This window comes from Pristiophorus japonicus, chromosome 3 (genome assembly GCF_044704955.1).
Source record: "Pristiophorus japonicus isolate sPriJap1 chromosome 3, sPriJap1.hap1, whole genome shotgun sequence".
Taxonomy (NCBI): Eukaryota; Metazoa; Chordata; class Chondrichthyes; family Pristiophoridae; genus Pristiophorus; species Pristiophorus japonicus.
This window is the reverse complement of record NC_091979.1, coordinates 97,357,391-97,377,688: the sequence shown is the minus strand read 5'-3', so window position 1 is coordinate 97,377,688 and position 20,298 is coordinate 97,357,391. Positions and strand designations below refer to the sequence as shown.

The 20,298-nt window shown below is 42.4% G+C and overlaps 1 protein-coding gene across 1 annotated transcript; it reads right to left on the bottom strand.

Annotated features, from left to right (window-relative positions):
* Positions 1 to 2,206: 2,206 nt before the first annotated feature.
* LOC139257791 (cytohesin-interacting protein-like) lies at positions 2,207 to 12,586 on the bottom strand. Its single transcript, XM_070874628.1, has 8 exons — positions 12,371 to 12,586; positions 11,860 to 11,909; positions 11,482 to 11,536; positions 11,278 to 11,380; positions 11,060 to 11,153; positions 5,728 to 5,794; positions 3,827 to 3,893; positions 2,207 to 2,669 (listed from the first exon to the last, which is right to left on the bottom strand). Exons 1-8 carry the CDS (start codon positions 12,551 to 12,553, stop codon positions 2,209 to 2,211), a joined length of 1,080 nt encoding a protein of 359 aa, XP_070730729.1. The 5' UTR covers positions 12,554 to 12,586; the 3' UTR covers positions 2,207 to 2,208.
* Positions 12,587 to 20,298: the final 7,712 nt, after the last annotated feature.

The window sequence follows — 20,298 nt, the reverse complement described above, 5'->3', positions numbered from 1 at the left end:
GAACTTAACATTATCTTTGTGTAAGGATTTCATGGTTTAGTAAAAATTTCAGCAAAAGTATCATATAGATCAGTATGCACTGCAAACCATGTACACTATCTAATATTCTTTGTTTGCAATTATAACTTACATTTGCAGATCTCCCCAAGTCAGCTTAAATGTTAAGAGTGAAAAGCATATTTGTACTAGTAAGCATAAGAACCTATTTAATTGGCACTGTCAAGACACACTGGTCGGAATTTGCGATGGGTAATAACGGCAAACTAACAGAGTTTGCCTTTATTTAGAACATAAGAACTTAAGAATTAGGAGCAGGAGTGGGCCATACGGCCCTTCGAGCCTGTTCCATCATTCAATAAGATCACAGCTGATCTTTGACCTCAGCTCCACTTTCCTGCATGATTCTCATATCCCTTGAAACCCTTAGAGTCCAAAAATCTATCTATCTCAGCCTTGAATATACTCAATGACTAAGCATCCACAGCCTTTTGGGTAGAGAATTCCAGAGATTCACAACCCTCTGAGTGAATAAATTCTTCCTCATCTCAGTCTTAGATGGCCAACCCCTTATCCTGAGACTATGTCCCTAGATCTAGATTCTCCAACCTCTCAGCATCGACCCTGTCAATCCCCTTCAGAATCTTGTATGTTTCAATGAGATCACCTCTCATTCTTCTAAACTCCACAGAGTATAGGCCCAATCTACTCAATCCCTCCTCATAGGACAATCGTCTCATCCTAGGGATCAATCTTTGTTGCACTGCCTCGAAGACAAGTATGCCTTTCCTCAGATAAGGAGACCAAAACTGTGCACAGTACTCCAGGTGTGGTCTTTATTACCCCTTTGAAACTTGGATTTTCCAGTTGGCCTTGTAATGGGTGCAACCTCTGCCCGCCGTTTAAAGGCCAGTGACATCAGGGAGCTGGCTCTGGGGTAAGGACTCTCTACCTTGGAGTTTCCTGCTTCCCTGGCTCAGTCAGGACCCAATGTAGATCTGGAGGTCAAATGAGGAGGTGTACCAGCCTCTGGATGGGCGAAAGTGGATCCTGTTGATGGTGTGTTGGGGTGAGATGGCAGGGGATTGGGAAACAAGATGGGAAGGTCCAACTGAGGGGAGCTCGGATATCCAAAGAAATTGTAAGTATTTTTCTAAAATTGTAGAGATCCCTTTGCAGAGGGGGAGCGGGAGGCAATATAGAGTCTTGAGGAGGTGGCGGTGGAATCTCCCTATCCCCTATTGGTTAGTTGGCACTGGACTTTCTGGCTGCATGGAGCAGGTGGATGCCTTAAGTACGCCCGTAGTGGATCAGGCACCCATTGGCTCCAAGCAAATTAGGATGCACTCCGGCCGAATCTGCAAACTCTGTGGGGTCAGTGCTTAACAGCACCAGTGGTTAGAACAATAGATTTTCAGGGCCAGTCTTACTGTATTAAATAAAAATGAAGACGTTTCCTCCAGTTTTAATGTAATTTTTTGGATCATTGTAGGCCTTTCAAGACTTGCAAACTTATCTAAACAATCTAGTTAATTTTTCATGGTGTCATTCACAGGCAGACTGAGGCCTGTCGGGCATGTTGTGATGCTTAGCTGATAACTCAGCCTGTTCTTTTAAGGCCACTTCTCAAACGCTCCCTGTGGGAACTGGTTCAAAGAGGTTCTAAGGTCAATCCGAGTTTAGTTGCTGCCTGGGGCGGGGGGCGGGGGGAGTTTGCAAATTGCCAGCAACTTGTACGTTTCCAGTCCCAGATCAGAAAAAATGGATGCTTTTCTTGCTTTTTTTTAATATACTTTTGACAGATCATTAGATAAGTAATCATTGTATAGGAGTGCACTAACAATAATGTCATTTCAGAACAATCTAATAATTCTTAAACTATGACTTCTAAAGTCAGAAGCTTATAGAAGCACTATTTCATATGAAATGTGAACATATTGCTCAATGAACCCCACCTTCAATACTTGGATCCCAATGGCTCTGTTGATTATAGGAACAAAGTGGATTATGCAAAAATATAAAGAGAAGTTAATTTTTGATTAAAGCTATACAATTTGTCTAAGAGGTTTTACTACATCTCCTGATAACACACAGATCCAGCCTGCAGTCAGAGATTTTTTTAATGGTTTAATGCCACCGTTTCTTATTGCTCCTTAATGCTACAATGAAACTAGCAGTACCACTACTGCATTAAATTATTAAGATGAAAATCTAAAAATAACTCTCATCCTCTTCCACTGCCCTATTTAAGCCTGGAATGAATTTCATGAGGCGCTTCCTAACACTTGGTCTTTTGTTTTTTCGAGGAACTGTCCCACAGCCACTGTGCAAGTCCCATGATGGAGACATATGTCCACTCCCGCTGCTGGTCACACTAATGCTCCTGCTCCTGCTCAGTTGGGTTTTTGGCGTGAACATAGCAGTTTCCCTGTGGAAGAGGCATTCTTCATCCATACTGCTGCGCCTACAGTGCCTCCCAATGGCTGAGTCATCAAACTCACTGAGATGGAAGACTCCATCCTCGCTGTCATCAGTCATTAAGCTGAGTTGGCTCCTGCAGCTGCTGTCACTAGAAAATCTTTCCTTGTTCCGTGTGGCTGATCCAAATAAAGCAATATTGCTGCATAGAAAGGATTCTGCAGATTCCGTTGTACTATTGTTCCTCAGGAGTCCTAGAAATTGAAATAGTGTAGATGGATATGTGTCATTTAATGTAGTCTGTCTTGCCTCATGCTCTTTGATCCTGATTTAAAGTTCTGAATGCTATTAAAATGAGCAATTCTAAAGAGGAATCCTATATTTAGTAAAAATAATACCATCAATCTAACACCCCACCATTTGCCTGCAAAAACTTGCAAGCTGTTAAAGTCTTGCTTCAGATCTCACAGAATGAAAAGATCCACTCAAAATGGCAAATCATTCAACTTAAATTTAGATTTGAATGTGATGATGAATGCTTAAGACTGGGTAGATTCCAATCTAACTAAATCCAGCCAAAGACAGACCCACCAAATAAATCACTTAAGTGGATTGTTCCTGCTGGAAAACCAAACTTAATACTCTGCAGTTATGGAAAAGTCCACATTGTAGCCTTTTCTCTGTCTCCCCAGCAACAGAATGCATGATGGGAAACACCCTGCAAGGGAAAACAATTAACAAGGCAAGAGAAAGTAAATAATTCTCCACCCCATAAAATCACTTTAAAATAACACAAATTTAGGATGCTGGTGGGTGAAATTATTACAATATTCTTTTATAGACTACAGAGCCTACAGAATTTGCAGTGCCTCGGTTTAAATCCAATGCAGATCGACTGCACTATCTGTCTGCTGACAACAAGGGTCCTGTAGCTTGGGAAGTCTCATTTCAGTTCCTTGTGGATACAGCCCTACCGTACAGAACTACCCACAAATTGGCATTAAATGACCAATTTCACGCATAAAAACAATAGGATGGTTGGCATGGGAAACAAAAAAAACATTGGCTCAATAGGAGTTATCTTCCAAGACTGGAGCTGGGGCACATTGTTAGAGTAGACATAGGAAGCTTTATTCTATATCTGTCTATGCTATAGGTGCACTGGGTGTTCTTGATGTGCAAGAATGCACACTGGATGCAAAAGGTGGAATCGTGTTTATTCACTAGTGTTGAGATCCCTCACCTTGATGCATACAAATTCACCAGAAATAGAAATATAAAGAATTTTGAATCATACCATTTTACTCCTTCGTTTTAAATATCCCATAACATGAAAAGTTTCCAAACTAAATTTAAAAATTTGTGCTAGAATTAAAATTATGTTACATTGTGGTTTCCTAAAGAAACTTACCATGAACTAGGCGTTGTTCCTGTAGCATAAGTGATCTGTACTCCACCCATTTTTCTCTAAGTGTTTTCTAAGAGACACAGGAAGGCAGAGTGTTGATAAAATACAAAAATACACAAAACATCTACAGGGAGGCTTTATTTTAATAGAAACATAGAAACATAGAAATTTACAGAGCAAAAGAGGCCATTTCGGCCCACACGCCCTCGGTCAGCAGCCCTGAAGATTACATATAAACCTATGAACAGTGAATAATGGCGGACAGGTAAAGAGCATCCAACCCAACCAGTCCACCCCTCACAACTGCGATACCCCATGTATCGCAACATTTTACACTCCAACTTGCCCGGAGCCATGCGATTTCCTGCGAGAGGCAAAAAACAGATTAAAAACCCAGGCCAATTGGGGAAAAAAATCTGGGAAAATTCCTCTCTGACCCATCCAGGCGATCGATACTCCAGGAGACCACTCTGGCTGTATTAGATCCCTTGCAGGACTTACCATTGTGTCTGCGCCAGCCGACAAGAGGTTATCCAGTCTAATCCCATTTACCAGCTCTAGGTCCATAACCCTGCAGGTTACGGCACTTCAAGTGCACATCCAAGCACCTTTTAAATGTGATGAGGGTTTCTGCCTCTACCACCTTTCCAGGCAGTGAGTTCCAGACGCCCACAACCTTCTGCGTAAAGAAGCTTCTCCTCAAAACCCCTCTCAACTTCCACCAACCACCTTAAACCTATGCCCCCTCGTAATTGACCCCTCCACCACGGGAAATAGGCCCTTGCTATCCACTATATCCAGGCCCCTCAAAATTTTATACACCTCAATGAGGTCTCCCCTCAGCCTCCTCTGTTCCAAGGAGAACAAACCCAGCCTATCCAATCTGTCCTCATAGCTAAGATTCTCCATTCCAGGCAGCATCCTTGTAAATCTCCTCTGCACCCTCTCCAGTGCAATCACGTCCTTCCTATAATACGGCGACCAGAACTGCACTCAGTATTCCAGCTGTGGTCTAACCAAAGTATTATACAATTTCAGCATAACCTCCCTGCTCTTGTATTCCATACCTTGGCCAATAAAGGCAAGCATTCCGTATGCCTTCTTAACCACCTTATCCACCTGGCATGCTACTTTCAGGGATCTGTGGACAAACACTCCAAGGTCCCTTTGTTCATCTACACTTCTAAGTGACCTACCATTTAATGTGTATATCTTTTCCTTATTAGGCCTCCCCAAGTGCATTACCTCACACTTCTCGGAATTAAATTCCATTTGCCACTGTTCTGCCCACCTGACCAGTTGATTGATATCCTCCTGTAGTCCAGCAATATGTGTGCTACAAAAAAATGCAGCATCACTTTTTCTTTAGATGAGAGAAACTATTTCCATTGGTTGGGGATTCTAGGACTAGGGGGCATAAAAATTAGAGCCAGACCTTTCAGGAGTGAAATTAATAAATATTTCTACACACGAGTGGTAGAAGTTTGGAACTCCCTTCCACAAATGGCAACTGATGCTAGATCAATTGTTAATTTTAAATCAGAGATTGATAACTTTTTGTTAACTAAACATATTAAGGGATATGGGCCAAAGATGGTATATGGAGTTAGGTCACAGATCAGCCATGATATTTTTGAATGGCAGAACAGGCTCGAGTGGCTTAATGGCCTACTCCTGTTCCTATGTTCCTATGAGAGCCATGCTGCCACATGAAATATCATAGAGCAGACCACAAACTACTATAACATGAATAATTACTTTTACTTATATTCATTGCACTTTCTCCTTATGAGTTTTACAAGATAAATTAGCTGACGCAGTTTTCCGTTTCATGTTGTGCGTGTGCTGCTCAATCAATTTTTTCACAATTCAACTGACATACAGCAAAAGCTTGGGAAAAATACCTTTAAAAATTGCAATCTTGTTTCAAGTTCATCTCTTTTGACAGAGTCTTTATTAATAGTCATCAGGCTGTAAATAGAGATAAAGTTCAGGTGTAAATACAGAAAACATTGTTTGATGCAAGCTTGCACTTAAAAGATATCCACCCCCTCCACCACTGACGTATAGTGGCTGAAGTATATACTTTCTACAGGATGCACTGCAGCAGTGCACCAAGGTTATCTCAACAGCACCTCAACCTCAACCAACGGAAAGAACATGAGCAGAAATATGTTGTGAACACCATCACCTTCAACTTCCCCTCTGTCAAAACCATCCTGACCTGGACATATATCCCTATTCCTTCATTTTTACTGGGTGAAAGTCCTGGAATTCCCTGCCTCACACCACAAGGAGTGCAAGAAGGCTAATTGCCTCTTCCGCAGGGCAACTAGGAATGCCAGCGTCACCCACATTCCTAAAGCATTTTTTTAATGTAGAAAATAAGGAGGATGTCCCGTGAGTGACAGTGCATTATGGGTGTTCTGTCATGAGCATAATAGGTAATAAACTCAAAATGATGCTGAGTTTTCATTGAGCGGAAGGGTTTCTGAGAATCACTGCCAATTGTGAGATAATCTGATGGTAATATGAGAGCAAAAAATGGTTGATCTATGTCCACTAGGCATATGACTATCCAAACCTATTTCCCTTCAGTGTTGCTGTCAGAGAAAAAAGTATGAGGGTTAAACAAAATATTGGTCAAAAAGGTGGGTTTTGAGGATGCTCTTCAAGGAGGTGAGGGAAGCAGAGGAGTACAGTAGCATAGTGGTTATGTTAGTGGACTAGTAATTCAGAGGCCTAGACTAATGATCCAGGAACATGTGTTCAACTCCCACCGTGGCAGCTGGGGAATTTAAATTCAGTTAGTTAAATAAATCTGGAAAAAAAGCTAGCATCAGTAACGGTAACCATGAAACTTTCAGATTGTCGTAAAAACCCACCTCGTTCACCAATGTCCTGTAGGGAAGGGAATCTGATATCCTTACCTGGTCTGGCCTACATGTGACTGCAGACCCACAGCAATGTGCCTGACTCTTAACTACCCTCTGAAATGGCCTAGCAAGCCACTCAGTTGTATTCAAAAAGGCAGCTCACCACCACCTTCTCAGGGCAATTAAGGATGGGTAATAAGTGTTGCCCTTGCCAGCGATGCCCACATCCCACGAATGAATAGAAAGATATTCCAAAGCAAGGAACTTAGATGGCTGAAGGCACGACCATCAGTGGTGGGGCAATGGGAGGGAGGGATGCACAAGAGGTCAGAGTCAGAGGAATGGAGAGTTCTGGAGGGATGTAGTGCTGGTGGTGGCTACAGAAATAAAGGCTGGCAAGGTCATGACAGAATTTAAACATGAGGATGATCATTTTTAATTAGAGGCATTGGAGGACTAGGTGCCAATGTAGGTCAGAAAGGACAGGGGTGAAGTGGTGAGTGGGATTTGGTACGGGATAGGGTACAGGCACCAGAGTTTTGGACAAACTGATGTTTACAGAGCATAGAGAATGTGAGGTCAGCCAGTAGAGCATTGGAATAATGGAGTCTAAAAGTGACAAAAAGGTTTCAGCATCCGATGAGCTGAGATCAAATTAATATTCATGTCTGAGAATTATATACTTGAATGGATAATCACATTGCTTTGCAATCATTCTTTTAAAATGTGCTTTGTGCAATTTCTCTTTTGGGGCTCAAAAGCACAACTTTCCAACATGTACTCCCAGCGTGCACTAGGAGTACTTAAAAGCCTGGATTTTCGCAGTTTGTGATGAACAAATGGCGCTCGTTGGTCATTATGCTTACAACTACCCACAAACTTTTAGTGGCATTTTGCACGGCAATTTAAGGTAATTAGCGATCCATTTCAGTGCAGCACTCTAAAGGGGATCTGAGACCTGTTTGAGCAGGGAAAGTAACAATAGTGTCTCTTCAACCAATCAGATTGAAGAATCCTTACTGAGACATGCAGGGTCTAAACCAGGAAGTATAAGTTAGAATATTAAATTCAATGTAAAGTTATGTACAGAGATCAAATTAAAGAGAGATGGTATTAAGAGAGATAAAAGAGACAGAAAGAAAAAGTAAATAATTTTTTTTCTTTAATCTCCAAAAATACTTAAAATCTGAAGAAATCAGACTCCACACTTATAAAAGTAAATTTTAGTGCTAGAGAGGTTGTTTGGTAGTAATTAAGATTTACCACACCGTTAAAATTTACTTACACTTGAATGGACAAGCCATAACTTTTTCTGGCATGTTTATTGGGTATCTAGTGGGTCATGCCGAATCTCTCAGCGAGGTACAAGTGTAGCTAGAATAGACTAGCAAAGGATACTTCAAGGTTGACGGTGGATAAGCAATGGCAAATATTTAAAGATCAGATGGATGAACTTCAGCAATTGTACATTCCTGTCTGGAGCAAAAGTAATACGGGGAATGTGGTTCAACCATGGCTAACAAGGGAAATTAAGGATAGCGTTAAAGCCAAGGAAGAGGCATATAATTTGGCTAGAAAAAGCAACAAACCTGAGGACTGGGAGAAATTTAGAATTCAACAGAGGAAGACGAAGGGTTTAATTAAGAGGGGGGAAATAGAGTACGAGAGGAAGCTTGCAGGGAACATAAAAACTGACGGCAAAAGCTTCTATAATATGTGAAGAGAAAAAGATTAGTGAAGACAAACATAGGTTCCTTGCAGTTGGATTCAGCTGAATTTACAATGGAGAACAAAGAAATGGCAGACCAATTGAACAAATACTTTGGTTTTGTCTTCACGAAGGAAGACACAAATAACCTTTCGATTGTACTAGGGGACAGTAGGCCTAGTGAGAAGGAGGAACTGAAGGATATCCTTACTAGGCGGGAAATTGTGTTAGGGAAATTGATGGGATTGAAGGCCGATAAATCCCTGGGGCCTGATAGTCTGCATCCCAGAGTACTTAAGGAAGTAGCCCGAGAAATAGTGGATGCATTGGTGATCATTTTCTAACAGTGTATCGACTCTGGATCAGTTCCTATGGACTGGAGGGTAGCTAATGTAACACCACTGTTTAAAAAAGGAGGGAGAGAGAAAACAGGTAATTATAGACCGGTTAGCCTGACATCAGTAGTGGGGAAAATGTTAGAATCAATCATTAAGGATGAAATAGCAGCGCATTTGGAAAGCAGTGACAGGATCGGACCAAGTCAGTATGGATTTATGAAAGGGAAATCATGCTTGACGAATCTTCTGGAATTTTTTGAGGATGTAACTAGCAGAGTGGACAAGGGAGAACCGGTGGATGTGGTGTATTTGGACTTTCAAAAGGCTTTTGACAAGGTCCCGCACAAGAGATTGGTGCGCAAAATCAAAGCGCATGGTATTGGGGGTAATGTACTGACGTGGATAGAGAACTGGTTGGCAGACAAGAAGTAGAGAGTCGGGATAAACGGGTCCTTTTCAGAATGGCAGGCAGTGACTAGTGGAGTGCCGCAGGGCTCAGTGCTGGGACCCCAGCTCTTTACAATATACATTAACGATTTAGATGAAGGAATTGAGTGTAATATCTCCAAGATTGCGGATGACACTAAACTGGGTGGCGGTGTGAGCTGTGAGGAGGACGCTAAGAGGCTGCAGGGTGACTTGGACAGGTTAGGTGAGTGGGCAAATGCATGGCAGATGCAGTATAATGTGGATAAATGTGAAGTTATCCATTTTGGGGGCAAAAATACGAAGGTAGAATATTATCTGAATGGCGGCAGATTAGGAAAAGGGGAGTTGCAACGAGACCTGGGTGTCATGGTTCATCATTCGCTGAACGTGGGCATGCAGGTACAGCAGGCGGTGAAGAAGGCAAATGGTATGTTGGCCTTCATAGCTAGGGGATTTGAGTATAGGAGCAGAGAGGTCTTACTTCAGTAGTACAGGGCCTTAGTGAGGTCTCACCTGGAATATTGTGTTCAGTTTTGTTCTCCTAATCTGAGGAAGGACGTTCTTGCTATTGAGGGAATGCAGCGACGGTTCACCAGACTGATTTCAGGGATGGCTGGTCTGTCATATGAGGATAGACTGGATCAACTGGGCCTTTATTCACTGGAGTTTAGAAGGATGAGAGGGGACCTCATAGAAACATATAAGATTCTGACGGGACTGGACAGGTTAGATGCGGGAACAATGTTCCCGATGTTGGGGAAGTCTAGAACCAGGGGACATAGTCTTAGGATAAGGGGTAGGCCATTTAGGACTGAGATGAGGAGAAACTTCTTCACAGAGAGTTGTTAACCTATGGAATTGCCTGCCGCAGAGAGTTGTTGATGCCAGTTCATTGGATATATTCAAGAGGGAGTTAGATATGGCCCTTACGGCTAAGGAGATCAAGGGGTATGGAGAGAAAGCAGGAAAGGGGTACTGAGGGAATGATCAACCATGATCTTATTGAATGGTGGTGCAGGCTCGAAGGGCCGAATGGCCTACTCCTGCACCTATTTTCTATGTCTATGTTTCTAGCGAAGCTTGTGGAGGAGCAGGGCAAATCAGTCAGCAACTTCCTGATTTCTGCACTTAACTGCGCATGTGCGAATGCCAAAGATTGCTGTCCGATTTACTCTTTAATAACAGTGAGTGCTGACAGTCTCACCGTTATTCCTACTGCTAAATTTGAGCCATGTTTATCATTGTGAGTAATTTGCACAGCTAGTCAGAATAAATCATACATGCTAAATGAACTCTGAGAAAAGAGAATCGCCTGATCCAGATTACCAATTGAGGTAGTGTGGTTGCTTTATTTCTGAGAACTTTGTTTCTAACCCAAATAGGATATCACTACATGGCAGTGCCACTGCAGTGATGTCATTTGCAAACACCACAAACTGCTATTATTACGTTGAAATAGAAGTTAAAAATCAAGATTGGAAATCCCATTTTATTTAATGCACCACTGAAGAGTTTTGCTATTCAAATAATATAAGATAGAAATTATTATTTTCTCATTTTGTGAATCTTCTCATTAGGATGAGGCGTGGCAGCAACTTTTCTCTGCACTCAGTGACTTTCACACTTGTGGTGTTTTAAAGCTGCTCAGCCTCTCAGCAGCCAGAAAAAAATTGCCTTCAGCAGTCACAATTACATCGCCTTCAGAAATTCCACTGCCTCTACAAGCCCTATGAATCCCATGTCTTCAGTGGACTCTCTAGGCTCCTGAGATAGCATTGCTACAATGTTTGCTTTACAGCACTGTTGGCAAAATTGGAGCTGCTGTTAGTAACAGAAGCAGAAGACTGCCCTGAAAATCTTTAAAAATATTTACATTGATGCTTACCTTAATAAATTGCCAGATGACTTAATTAGATCTACAATTTCTCGATGACTAAACCCTTCAGTATCCACTTCATTGATGCGAACTAGCATATCACCTATTATACAAAAACAGAATGAGTGGTTGTCATGCAGGAAGCTGTGTAATGGATTACATTTAATTAATGCACATCCGTGAGAAAGTCAGAATGAAGTAAACCAAAAGAGGATATGAATAATTACCAGCCTTCAGCCCTGCAAAATGAGAGGGACTGTTGTCACGCACCTTGCACACATAAGTGCACATCTCCAATGCATTAGCATTTTGCTGGTTCATTCCAAGGGTCTGCAAGTAAAAATGTTGATTATTACAGAAGCCAATTATAAAATTAGCTTTAAGTTGTACCTTGAAAACATTGAACACAACATATACAGTAAATTCCCCACCTGAATCTCAAATCCAAACGTTTCATTATCTTGTTTGTTTAAAACAACCATTTTTCTGTTTGGGAAACAAAAATAAATTAATATAATTATATTTTTTACTATTTTTATTCTCAGTGTAAAATACATAAATGCAAATCTGTTTCGAATGAACCTTCCTGAAACAATTAATCACTCCCTCGTTTGCAGGGGAGTGGTGGGTGCAGCTATGTTGCATCTTCACGATTACAGGCACATATGATCCATGCACATTTAGTCTGAATCACACTGTCAGCATGAACTTTCTTTCGACACCACAACAGATTTAAATTCCCGGGACCAGATTATTTCTTAATTTTAAATAGTATCACTGAGCAATGAATTTATAAGTATATATCTTACTTTTGAAAATCTGAAGTGTCTGCCAAAGAGTTCGACCGAGTCAAAGCAAGCTGTAACAGAAAGAAAAAAAACACAATTATTGTTCTCTTCAACAACGTAAGCTTTTATTAGGATATATAACTGCAGACATTAACCTACTTATGGAATACCAGATCAATATTAGTCTGACTAAACCCCAATCCATTCTGTACACTCTCACTTTTACAATACTGTTGCAGGAGGTTTTATTGATTACTTAATAAAGTAAAAGCAAAGTAAACACATATGCTCAAAGGTTGTTCAATTTAATAGTCTATTTTAATCTTGGCTACTTTGCAGTTTACTCATTTTGTGTCAGTCCTTTATAGGAAATGTGTGTTACATTCAAAACCATAACTACATTCTGTATTGCAAGCAAAATTACAACCAGAGAATAGGAAGCCTTAAGAACATTATTGTTGTGCTGTTATATTTGTTATATATAGACTTGTTAAAGCTGGTCTAGAATTGAGTCTGGTGGTGGCTGACTTACCTGTCTGTGTCCCCGGGGCAGGGTCCCTAGGGTGTTGGCGAGAATCTGAAGACGCTTGTTCTCAGTTTCATCAGAGAAGCTCCTGTTGGAGATCTCGGAATAGGGATGGTAGCTGGATGGGAAAGAATTCGCTGCCATGTAATTCGCGTTGCCATTAAGTTGAAGGACACTTTGGAAAGTCATGGTTTTGTTTTCGGATCAGTCTCATTGCTGTAAAGTAACCGCCATGGAGTGGAGCAAAACTGTATCGAGCTCAGCTCAAGGCGCTCACAGAATAAGTGTCAAGACGGAAATTCAAGTCACGTGATTTGGTTTTGTGGGCATTTTAGCATTTAACATCAATCGGTTTGGAGTTCACAGTTACGCAAGTTGCTGGTTCAAGAGATGATGAAGTTGAAGCGTACCCTTGTCTAACTTTTTGCAAGGCGCTGAGCTCGTTGCTGTTTCCAAAACTAAACAATAAATTACTGTTAAAAAAAAGTCGGGAAGGAGCAATAAAGTGAACATTTCTGAAATTCCGCTTTTCTTAATTTGAAATCCATCCAATAAAAAGCAACTCAATCTGATCTTGTATAACTAAGAACATTTTGCTGTACTTTAATGCCCAGTTGCGTTTAACTATATACAATAACTAATTACAGTACATTTCAACGAAATGAAAAATTGAGAAAGTCTAGATTTGTAGGCAAACAAAACGCAGATACCACCTGGTAGATGGAAAGATCCCACTCCTAGCCGGAGTTAACATATTTTTCCCTTTCAGATGCTTGCTGACCCGCAGTAGATTTCCCCGTTGGGTATTGATGTGTTTTGTTATCTCTAAATTTAGTCAGAGTATAGCATGTAACAAATATCTATGCGAGTCTATGTCACGGATTTATTGGAATATCCATAAATATATATATCTATACATAGAGCATAGGGATACATAGGAGCAATTGCAGAGACTAATTCACAAATGGTTCACATGATAAACTACAAGAGTAAAGGAGCAATTTGTGACACTACAGCCTTATAATCATTTCCACAAATATGGTTTCTAGAAAAAAAAATGGGTCAGAAAGATGTGCGATATGCGTGGAACTTCATCACTGCTGAAAGTATCCAAACCCAAACTACTGCAAAATCCACTCGGGTACAACTTATGTTTTCTCAATTTAGAGGGTATACCATCTTCTCATAGAGGCACACCCAATTTATCTAAACCCATAGAATTTTGCTGTAGCTTGACAATTGCCAAGGCTTGGGTCAGTCCAAGTGTGATTAGGACTGTTGCTGCAATTCAACGGGCTAAAAGAATGCATCGCACCAGCATTAGTATTAATAAGTTTACTGCTGCCTATCCAGCTGGAATCAGCTTACCCATTAGACCATTGTTCACAGGGTTATTTTGAGTTGAGTGTAAGACTTCCAGTTGTTAGTTATAGTCTACCTCTCCAGATTCCATCAATGGCCCAGGCTGGCTAGTCAGACCTCCATAGCTTACTAGAGCACTGCAGACCTGGCTGGCTCAGGATATCATATAAATGAGTCTACCACAGAGAACTGATTCCATTCTAATCTTCCATCACCAGGCATGTCACCTTGCAGACAAATCCAACCTCCTTTACTGTGTCCTTCCCAACCCCATGAGCAGAGCCATTCGCTAACTGATAACCATGGGTTTGAATCTTGCAGGCGGCATCTGCCAAGAGCTTCAATGGAGCAGCATGATGAGTAACACAATAAAATGTACCAGTGCATTGACAGCATCTTCATGCTGACAGCATCAATATATAACCATGGATTCACTTGAACAATGGTTTCACCAGTTGAGATACAGAGCTTCAAAAACAATTGTTTTACCTCTCTACAATCCAATCTAGGTTTACTCCAAACCTTAAATATAAGAGTATATGCTTCCATGCCTAGCATCCAGAACACTGTCCAGCAGTTGTCATCCCAAGCCTCAGAGTTTCCTCATCAGCTATAGGATAGATTTGTGCCTTCCACAGCAAAAGTTGTGCCAACCACCTTGATGTTCTAGATATCCAACAACAATGTCCCATGCCATTTTTACTTATCAGCATGTTAAGTGGCTTTGGTGAGAAAACGTTCCTAATATAGTTGTTGCATGTTATGCCAACAAGTCCAAATGCCACCTGAAACTACTTAAATGTTATGCAATCATCCAGTCAAATAAGGTGTTATGTAGTTTGAGGTACCACTCCATGGGCTAGATTTTCTATGTTTTTTAGATACTTAACGCCCACTTAATGCCAATTTTACCGCTGAAATGATGTATAACGCCCATATATCGTCCATTTAGCCACAAAATGGAAACATAAGAACATAAGAACAAAAGAATTAGGAACAGGAGTAGGCCATCTAGCCCCTCGAGCCTGCTCCGCCATTCAACAAGATCATGGCTGATCTGGCCGTGGACTCAGCTCCACTTACCCGCCCGCTCCCCGTAACCCTTAATTCCCTTATTGGTTAAAAATCTATCTATCTGTGATTTGAATACGTTCAATGAGCTAGCCTCAACTGCTTCCTTGCGCAGAGAATTCCACAGATTCACAACCTTCTGGGAAAAGAAATTCCTTCTCAACTTGGTTTTAAATTGGCTCCCCCGTATTTTGAGGCTCTGCCCCCTAGTTCTAGTCTCCCTGACCAGTGGAAACAACCTCTCTGCCTCTATCTTGTCTATCCCTTTCATTATTTTAAATGTTTCTCCAAGATCACCCCTCATCCTTCTGAACTCCAACGAGTAAAGACCCAGTCTACTCAACCTATCATCATAAGGTAACCCCCTCATCTCCAGAATCAGACGAGTGAGTCGTCTCTGTACCCCCTCCAAAGCAAGTATATCCTTCCTTAAGTAAGGTGACTAAAACTGCACGCAGTACTCCAGGTGCGGCCTCACCAATACCCTGTACAGTTGCAGCAGGACCTCCCTACTTTTGTATTCCATCCCTCTTGCAATGAAGGCCAACATTCCATTCGCCTTCCTGATTACCTGCTGCAACTGCAAACTAACTTTTTGGGATTCATGCACAAGGACCCCCAGGTCCCTCTGCACCACAGCATGTTGTAATTTCTCCCCATTCAAATAATATTCCCTTTTACTGTTTTTTTTTCCAAGGTGGATGACTTCATATTTTCCGACATTGTATTCCATCTGCCAAACCTTAGCCTATTCGCTTAACCTATCTAAATCTCTGTGCAGCCTCTCTGTGTGCTCTACGCAACCCGCTTTTCCACTAATCTTTGTGTCATCTGCAAATTTTGTTACACTACATTCTGTCCCCTCTTCCAGGTCATCTATGTATATTGTAAACAGTTGTGGTCCCAGCACCGATCCCTGTGGCACACCACTAACCACCGATTTCCAACCCGAAAAGGACCCATTTATCCCGACTCTCTGCTTTCTGTTAGCCAGCCAATTCTCCATCCATGCTAATACATTTCCTCTGACTCCGCGTACCTTTATCTTCTGCAGTAACCTTTTGTGTGGCACCTTAGCGAATGCCTTTTGGAAATCTAAATACACCACATCCATCGGTACACCTCTATCCACCATGCTCGTTATATCCTCAAAGAAATCCAGTAAATTAGTTAAACATGATTTCCCTTTCATGAATCCATGTTGCGTCTGCTTGATTGCACTATTCCTATCTAGATGTCCTGCTATTTCTTCCTTAATGATAGCTTCAAGCATTTTCCCCACTACAGATGTTAAACTAACCGGCCTATAGTTACCTGCCTTTTGTCTGCCCCCTTTCTTAAACAGAGGCATTACATTAGCTGCTTTCCAATCCATTGGTACCTCCCCAGAGTCCAGAGAATTTTGGTAGATTATAACGAATGTAACTGCTATAACTTCCGCCATGCATTTCATCAGGACCAGGGGACTTGTCTATCTTGAGTCCCATTAGCCTGTCCAGCACTACTCCCTAGTGATAGTGATTGTCTCAAGGTCCTCCCTTCCCACATTCCCGTGACCAGCAATTTTGGGCATGGTTTTTGTGTCTTCCACTGTGAAGACCGAAGCAAAATAATTGTTTAAGGTCTCAGCCATTTCCACATTTCCCATTATTAAACCCCCTTCTCATCTTCTAAGGGACCAACATCTACTTTAGTCACTCTTTTCCGTTTTATATATCGGTAAAAGCTTTTACTATCTGTTTTTATGTTTTGCGCAAGTTTACTTTTGTAATTTATCTTTCCTTTCTTTGTTGCTTTCTTAGTCATTCTTTGCTGTCGTTTAAAATTTTCCCAATCTTCTAGTTTCCCACTAACCTTGGCCACCTTATACGCATTGGTTTTTAATTTGATACTCTCCTTTATTTCCTTGGTTATCCACGGCTGGTCATCCCTTCTCTTACCGCCCTTTTTCACTGGAATATATTTTTGTTGAGCACTATGAAAGAGCTCCTTTAAAAGTCCTCCACTGTTCCTCAATTGTGCCACCGTTTAGTCTGTGTTTCCAGTCTACTTCAGCCAACTCTGCCCTCATCCCACTGTAGTCCCCTTTGTTTAAGCATAGTACACTCGTTTGAGACGCTACTTCCTCGCCCTCAATCTGTATTATAAATTCAACTATGCTGTGATCACTCATTCCGAGAGGATCTTTTACTCGGAGATCGTTTATTATTCCTGTCTCATTACACAGGACCAGATCGAAGATAGCTTGCTCCCTTGTAGGTTCTGTAACATACTGTTCTAAGAAACAATCCCGTATGCATTCTATGAATTCCTCCTCCAGGCTACCCCGTGCGATTTGATTTGACCAATCGTTATGTAGGTTAAAATCCCCCATGATTACTGCCGTTCCTTTTTCACATGCCTCCATTATTCCCTTGATTATTGTCCGCCCCACCATGAAGTTATTATTTGGGGGCCTATAAACTACGCCCACCAGTGACTTTTTCCCCTTACTATCTTTAATCTCCACCCACAATGATTCAACATTTTGTTCATTAGAGCCAATATCATCTCTCACAACTGCCCTGATATCATCCTTTATTAACAGAGCTACCCCACCTTCTTTCCCTTCTTGTCTATCTTTCCGAAATGTCAGATGCCCCTGTATGTTTAATTCCCAGTCTTGGCCACCCTGCAACCACATTTCTGTAATGGCCACCAAATCATACCCATTTGTAATGATTTGTGCCGTCAACTCATTTACTTTATTTCGAATGTTGCGTGCGTTTAGGTAGAGTGTTTTAATACTAGTTTTTAAACCATGATTTTTAGTTTTGACCCCTCCTGCAGCCCCTTTATATTCATACATATTTTCCCTTCCTATCACCTTGTGGTTTTCACTTACCCCAGTGCTATTCTGCTCTGTTGCCTCCTGCCTTTTGCATTCGTTCTTGGGGTCATGTTCATCTGAGCTTTCACCCACTCTAACTAGCTCAGAGCCCTCTCCTGGGTTCAGAATACTCCTCGCATTGACGCACCGAGCTTTCAGGCTTGCCTTTTTATTCCACTTTGACCCTTTAGAATCTTGCTGTACAGTGGCCCTTTTTGTTTCTTGCCTTAGGTTTCTCTGCCTTCCACTTTTACTCATCTCCTTTCTGTCTTTTGCTTCTGTCTCCATTTTGTTTCACTCTGTCTCCCTGCATTGGTTCCCATCCCCCTGCCATATTAGTTTAACTCCTCCCCAACAGCACTAGCAAACACTCCCCCTAGGACATTGGTTCCAGTCCTGCCCAGGTGCAGACCGTCCGGTTTGTACTGGTCCCACCTCCTCCAGAACCGGTTCCAATGCCCCAGGAATTTGAATCCCTCCCTGCTGCACCACTGCTCAAGCCACGTATTCATCTGAGTATCCTGCGATTCCTACTCTGACTAGCACGTTGCACTGGTAGCAATCCCGAGATTACTACTTTTGAGGTTCTACTTTTTAATTTAGCTCCTAGCTCCTTAAATTCATCTCGTAGGACCTCATCCCTTTTTTTACCTATATCATTGGTACCAATATGCACCACGACAACTAGCTGTTCACCCTCCCTTTTCAGAATGTCCTGCACCCGCTCCGAGACATCCTTTACCCTTGCACCAGGGAGGAAACATACTATCCTGGAGTCTCGGTTGCGGCCGCAGAAACGCCTATCTATTCCCCTTGCAATTGAATCCCCTATCACTATCGCTCTCCCACACTTTTTCCTGCCCTCATGTGCAACAGAGCCAGCCATGGTGCCATGAACTTGGCTGCTGCTGCCCTTCCCTGATGAGTCATCCCCCTCAACAGTACTCAAAGTGGTGTATCTGTTTTGCAGGGTGATGACCGCAGGGGACCCCTGCACTACCTTCCTTGCACTGCTCTTCCTGCTGGTCTTCCATTCCCTATCTGGCTGTGGACCCTTCACCTGCGGTAAGACCAACTTGCTACACATGCTACTCACGTCATTCTCAGCATCGTGGATGCTCCAGAGTGAATCCTCCCACAGCTCCCATTCCGCAACGCGGACCGTCAGGAGGTGGAGGCGGATACACTTCCCGCACACGTAGTCGTCAGGGACACCGGAGGCATCCCTGATTTCCCACATAGTACAGGAGGAGATTAACACTTGTCCGAGCTCTCCTGCCATGACTTAACCCTTAGATACACTTAAATTGGCAACAACAAGGCTCACTGTTATGGAAGGGAAAAAAGAAAGCCTACTCACCAATCACCAGCCAATCACGTACCCCCTTGGCTGTGATGTCACCTTTCTATTTCTTTCTACTTCTTTTTTGCCTTCTCCCTGTAGCTGCACAAGCTCGCCTCACCAACGGACTCACGATGCTCCCGACTCAGCGACGCACCTCCCGACCTCGCAGCCTTTTATAGGCCTCACCAACTGACTCACGCTGCTCCCGACTCAGCGACGCACCTCCCGACCTCGCGGCCTTTTATAGACCTCACCAACGGACTCACGCTGCTCCCGACTCAGCGACGCACCTCCACATTTTTCGGAAATTATCGCCGAACATTACTTTCCCCATGTGCGTAACGCCGGGAAAAAATAATACCGCCCGCCCACTTTTTTTGTGCGGAATCATCAGAATGGGCGAAATCAACGCTCGTAATATCGCCCAGCGTTACTTTCCACATGGAATTAACGGCAAGATTCAATAATACTGCCTGCCCATTTTTTTTGTCGGATAGAGCACATTTGGCGAAACTAATGCCCAGGAGATTGCCCATCGTCACTTTCACCACCTCGGACACATATCGCCCACAATATCGCTCGTCAAAAAAAACGCCCAGAAAAAGTGGTACTGTTCTGAACTAAAGCCAATGGTGTGGCTGCCATTTTTTAAATCGCAGGTCACTTCACTCAAAAGGCTGCTTCAACTTCGGGGGTGTTTGGATTGACTCTGGAATTCTTCTCAGGTGAAGTGACCATCTCAGCAGACATATTTTCAGGCTCTGGACTATTGGAGGTTTATTCTAGGTGTATTTTAGTGAGGAAACTATTGCTTCTGATCAATCGCTATTATAATTTCATTGCAATGGGGCCAGCCATTTCTCAACCTGCATCGATTAATATGCAGATGCTGCAGAGTGCAAATGGCTCAATGTGTGATGCACATCATTATGTCCTCAATTTAAGATGTGCAAGAATGAGGAGGAGGGCCAGACCATACCCACCCCACACATGCAGGGAAAAGAGGTCTTACCTCGATGTGTCCGACCACACCTGCCTTCAGAGACTGCGCTTCCACAAGGTGGTGATCAATGAAATATGTGAGCTCATCAGGCCAGATATACAACCTGCCATCAGGACATCAGTGTCGGTCGAGGTCAAGATCACCGCGCCACTGTCTTTCTATGTGTCTGTTTCCTTTCGGGCCTCCGCGGTCGAGATTTGCCCTCTGTCTCACCATGCCACCCATTGCTGCATTAGACAGGTCACGGAGGCCCTGTACACATGAAGGATTGACTTTATCAGCTT

Coding starts and splice junctions, on each gene's coding strand:
- LOC139257791 (XM_070874628.1), bottom strand. CDS start 12,553: ATGACTTTCCAAAGTGTCCTTCAACTTAATGGCAACGCGAATTACATG. Junction 11,381..11,481: donor CGTTTGGATTTGAGATTCAG/GTGGGGAATTTA, acceptor TTTTACTTGCAG/ACCCTTGGAATGAACCAGCA. Junction 11,154..11,277: donor TTTTGCAGGGCTGAAGGCTG/GTAATTATTCAT, acceptor TTTGTATAATAG/GTGATATGCTAGTTCGCATC.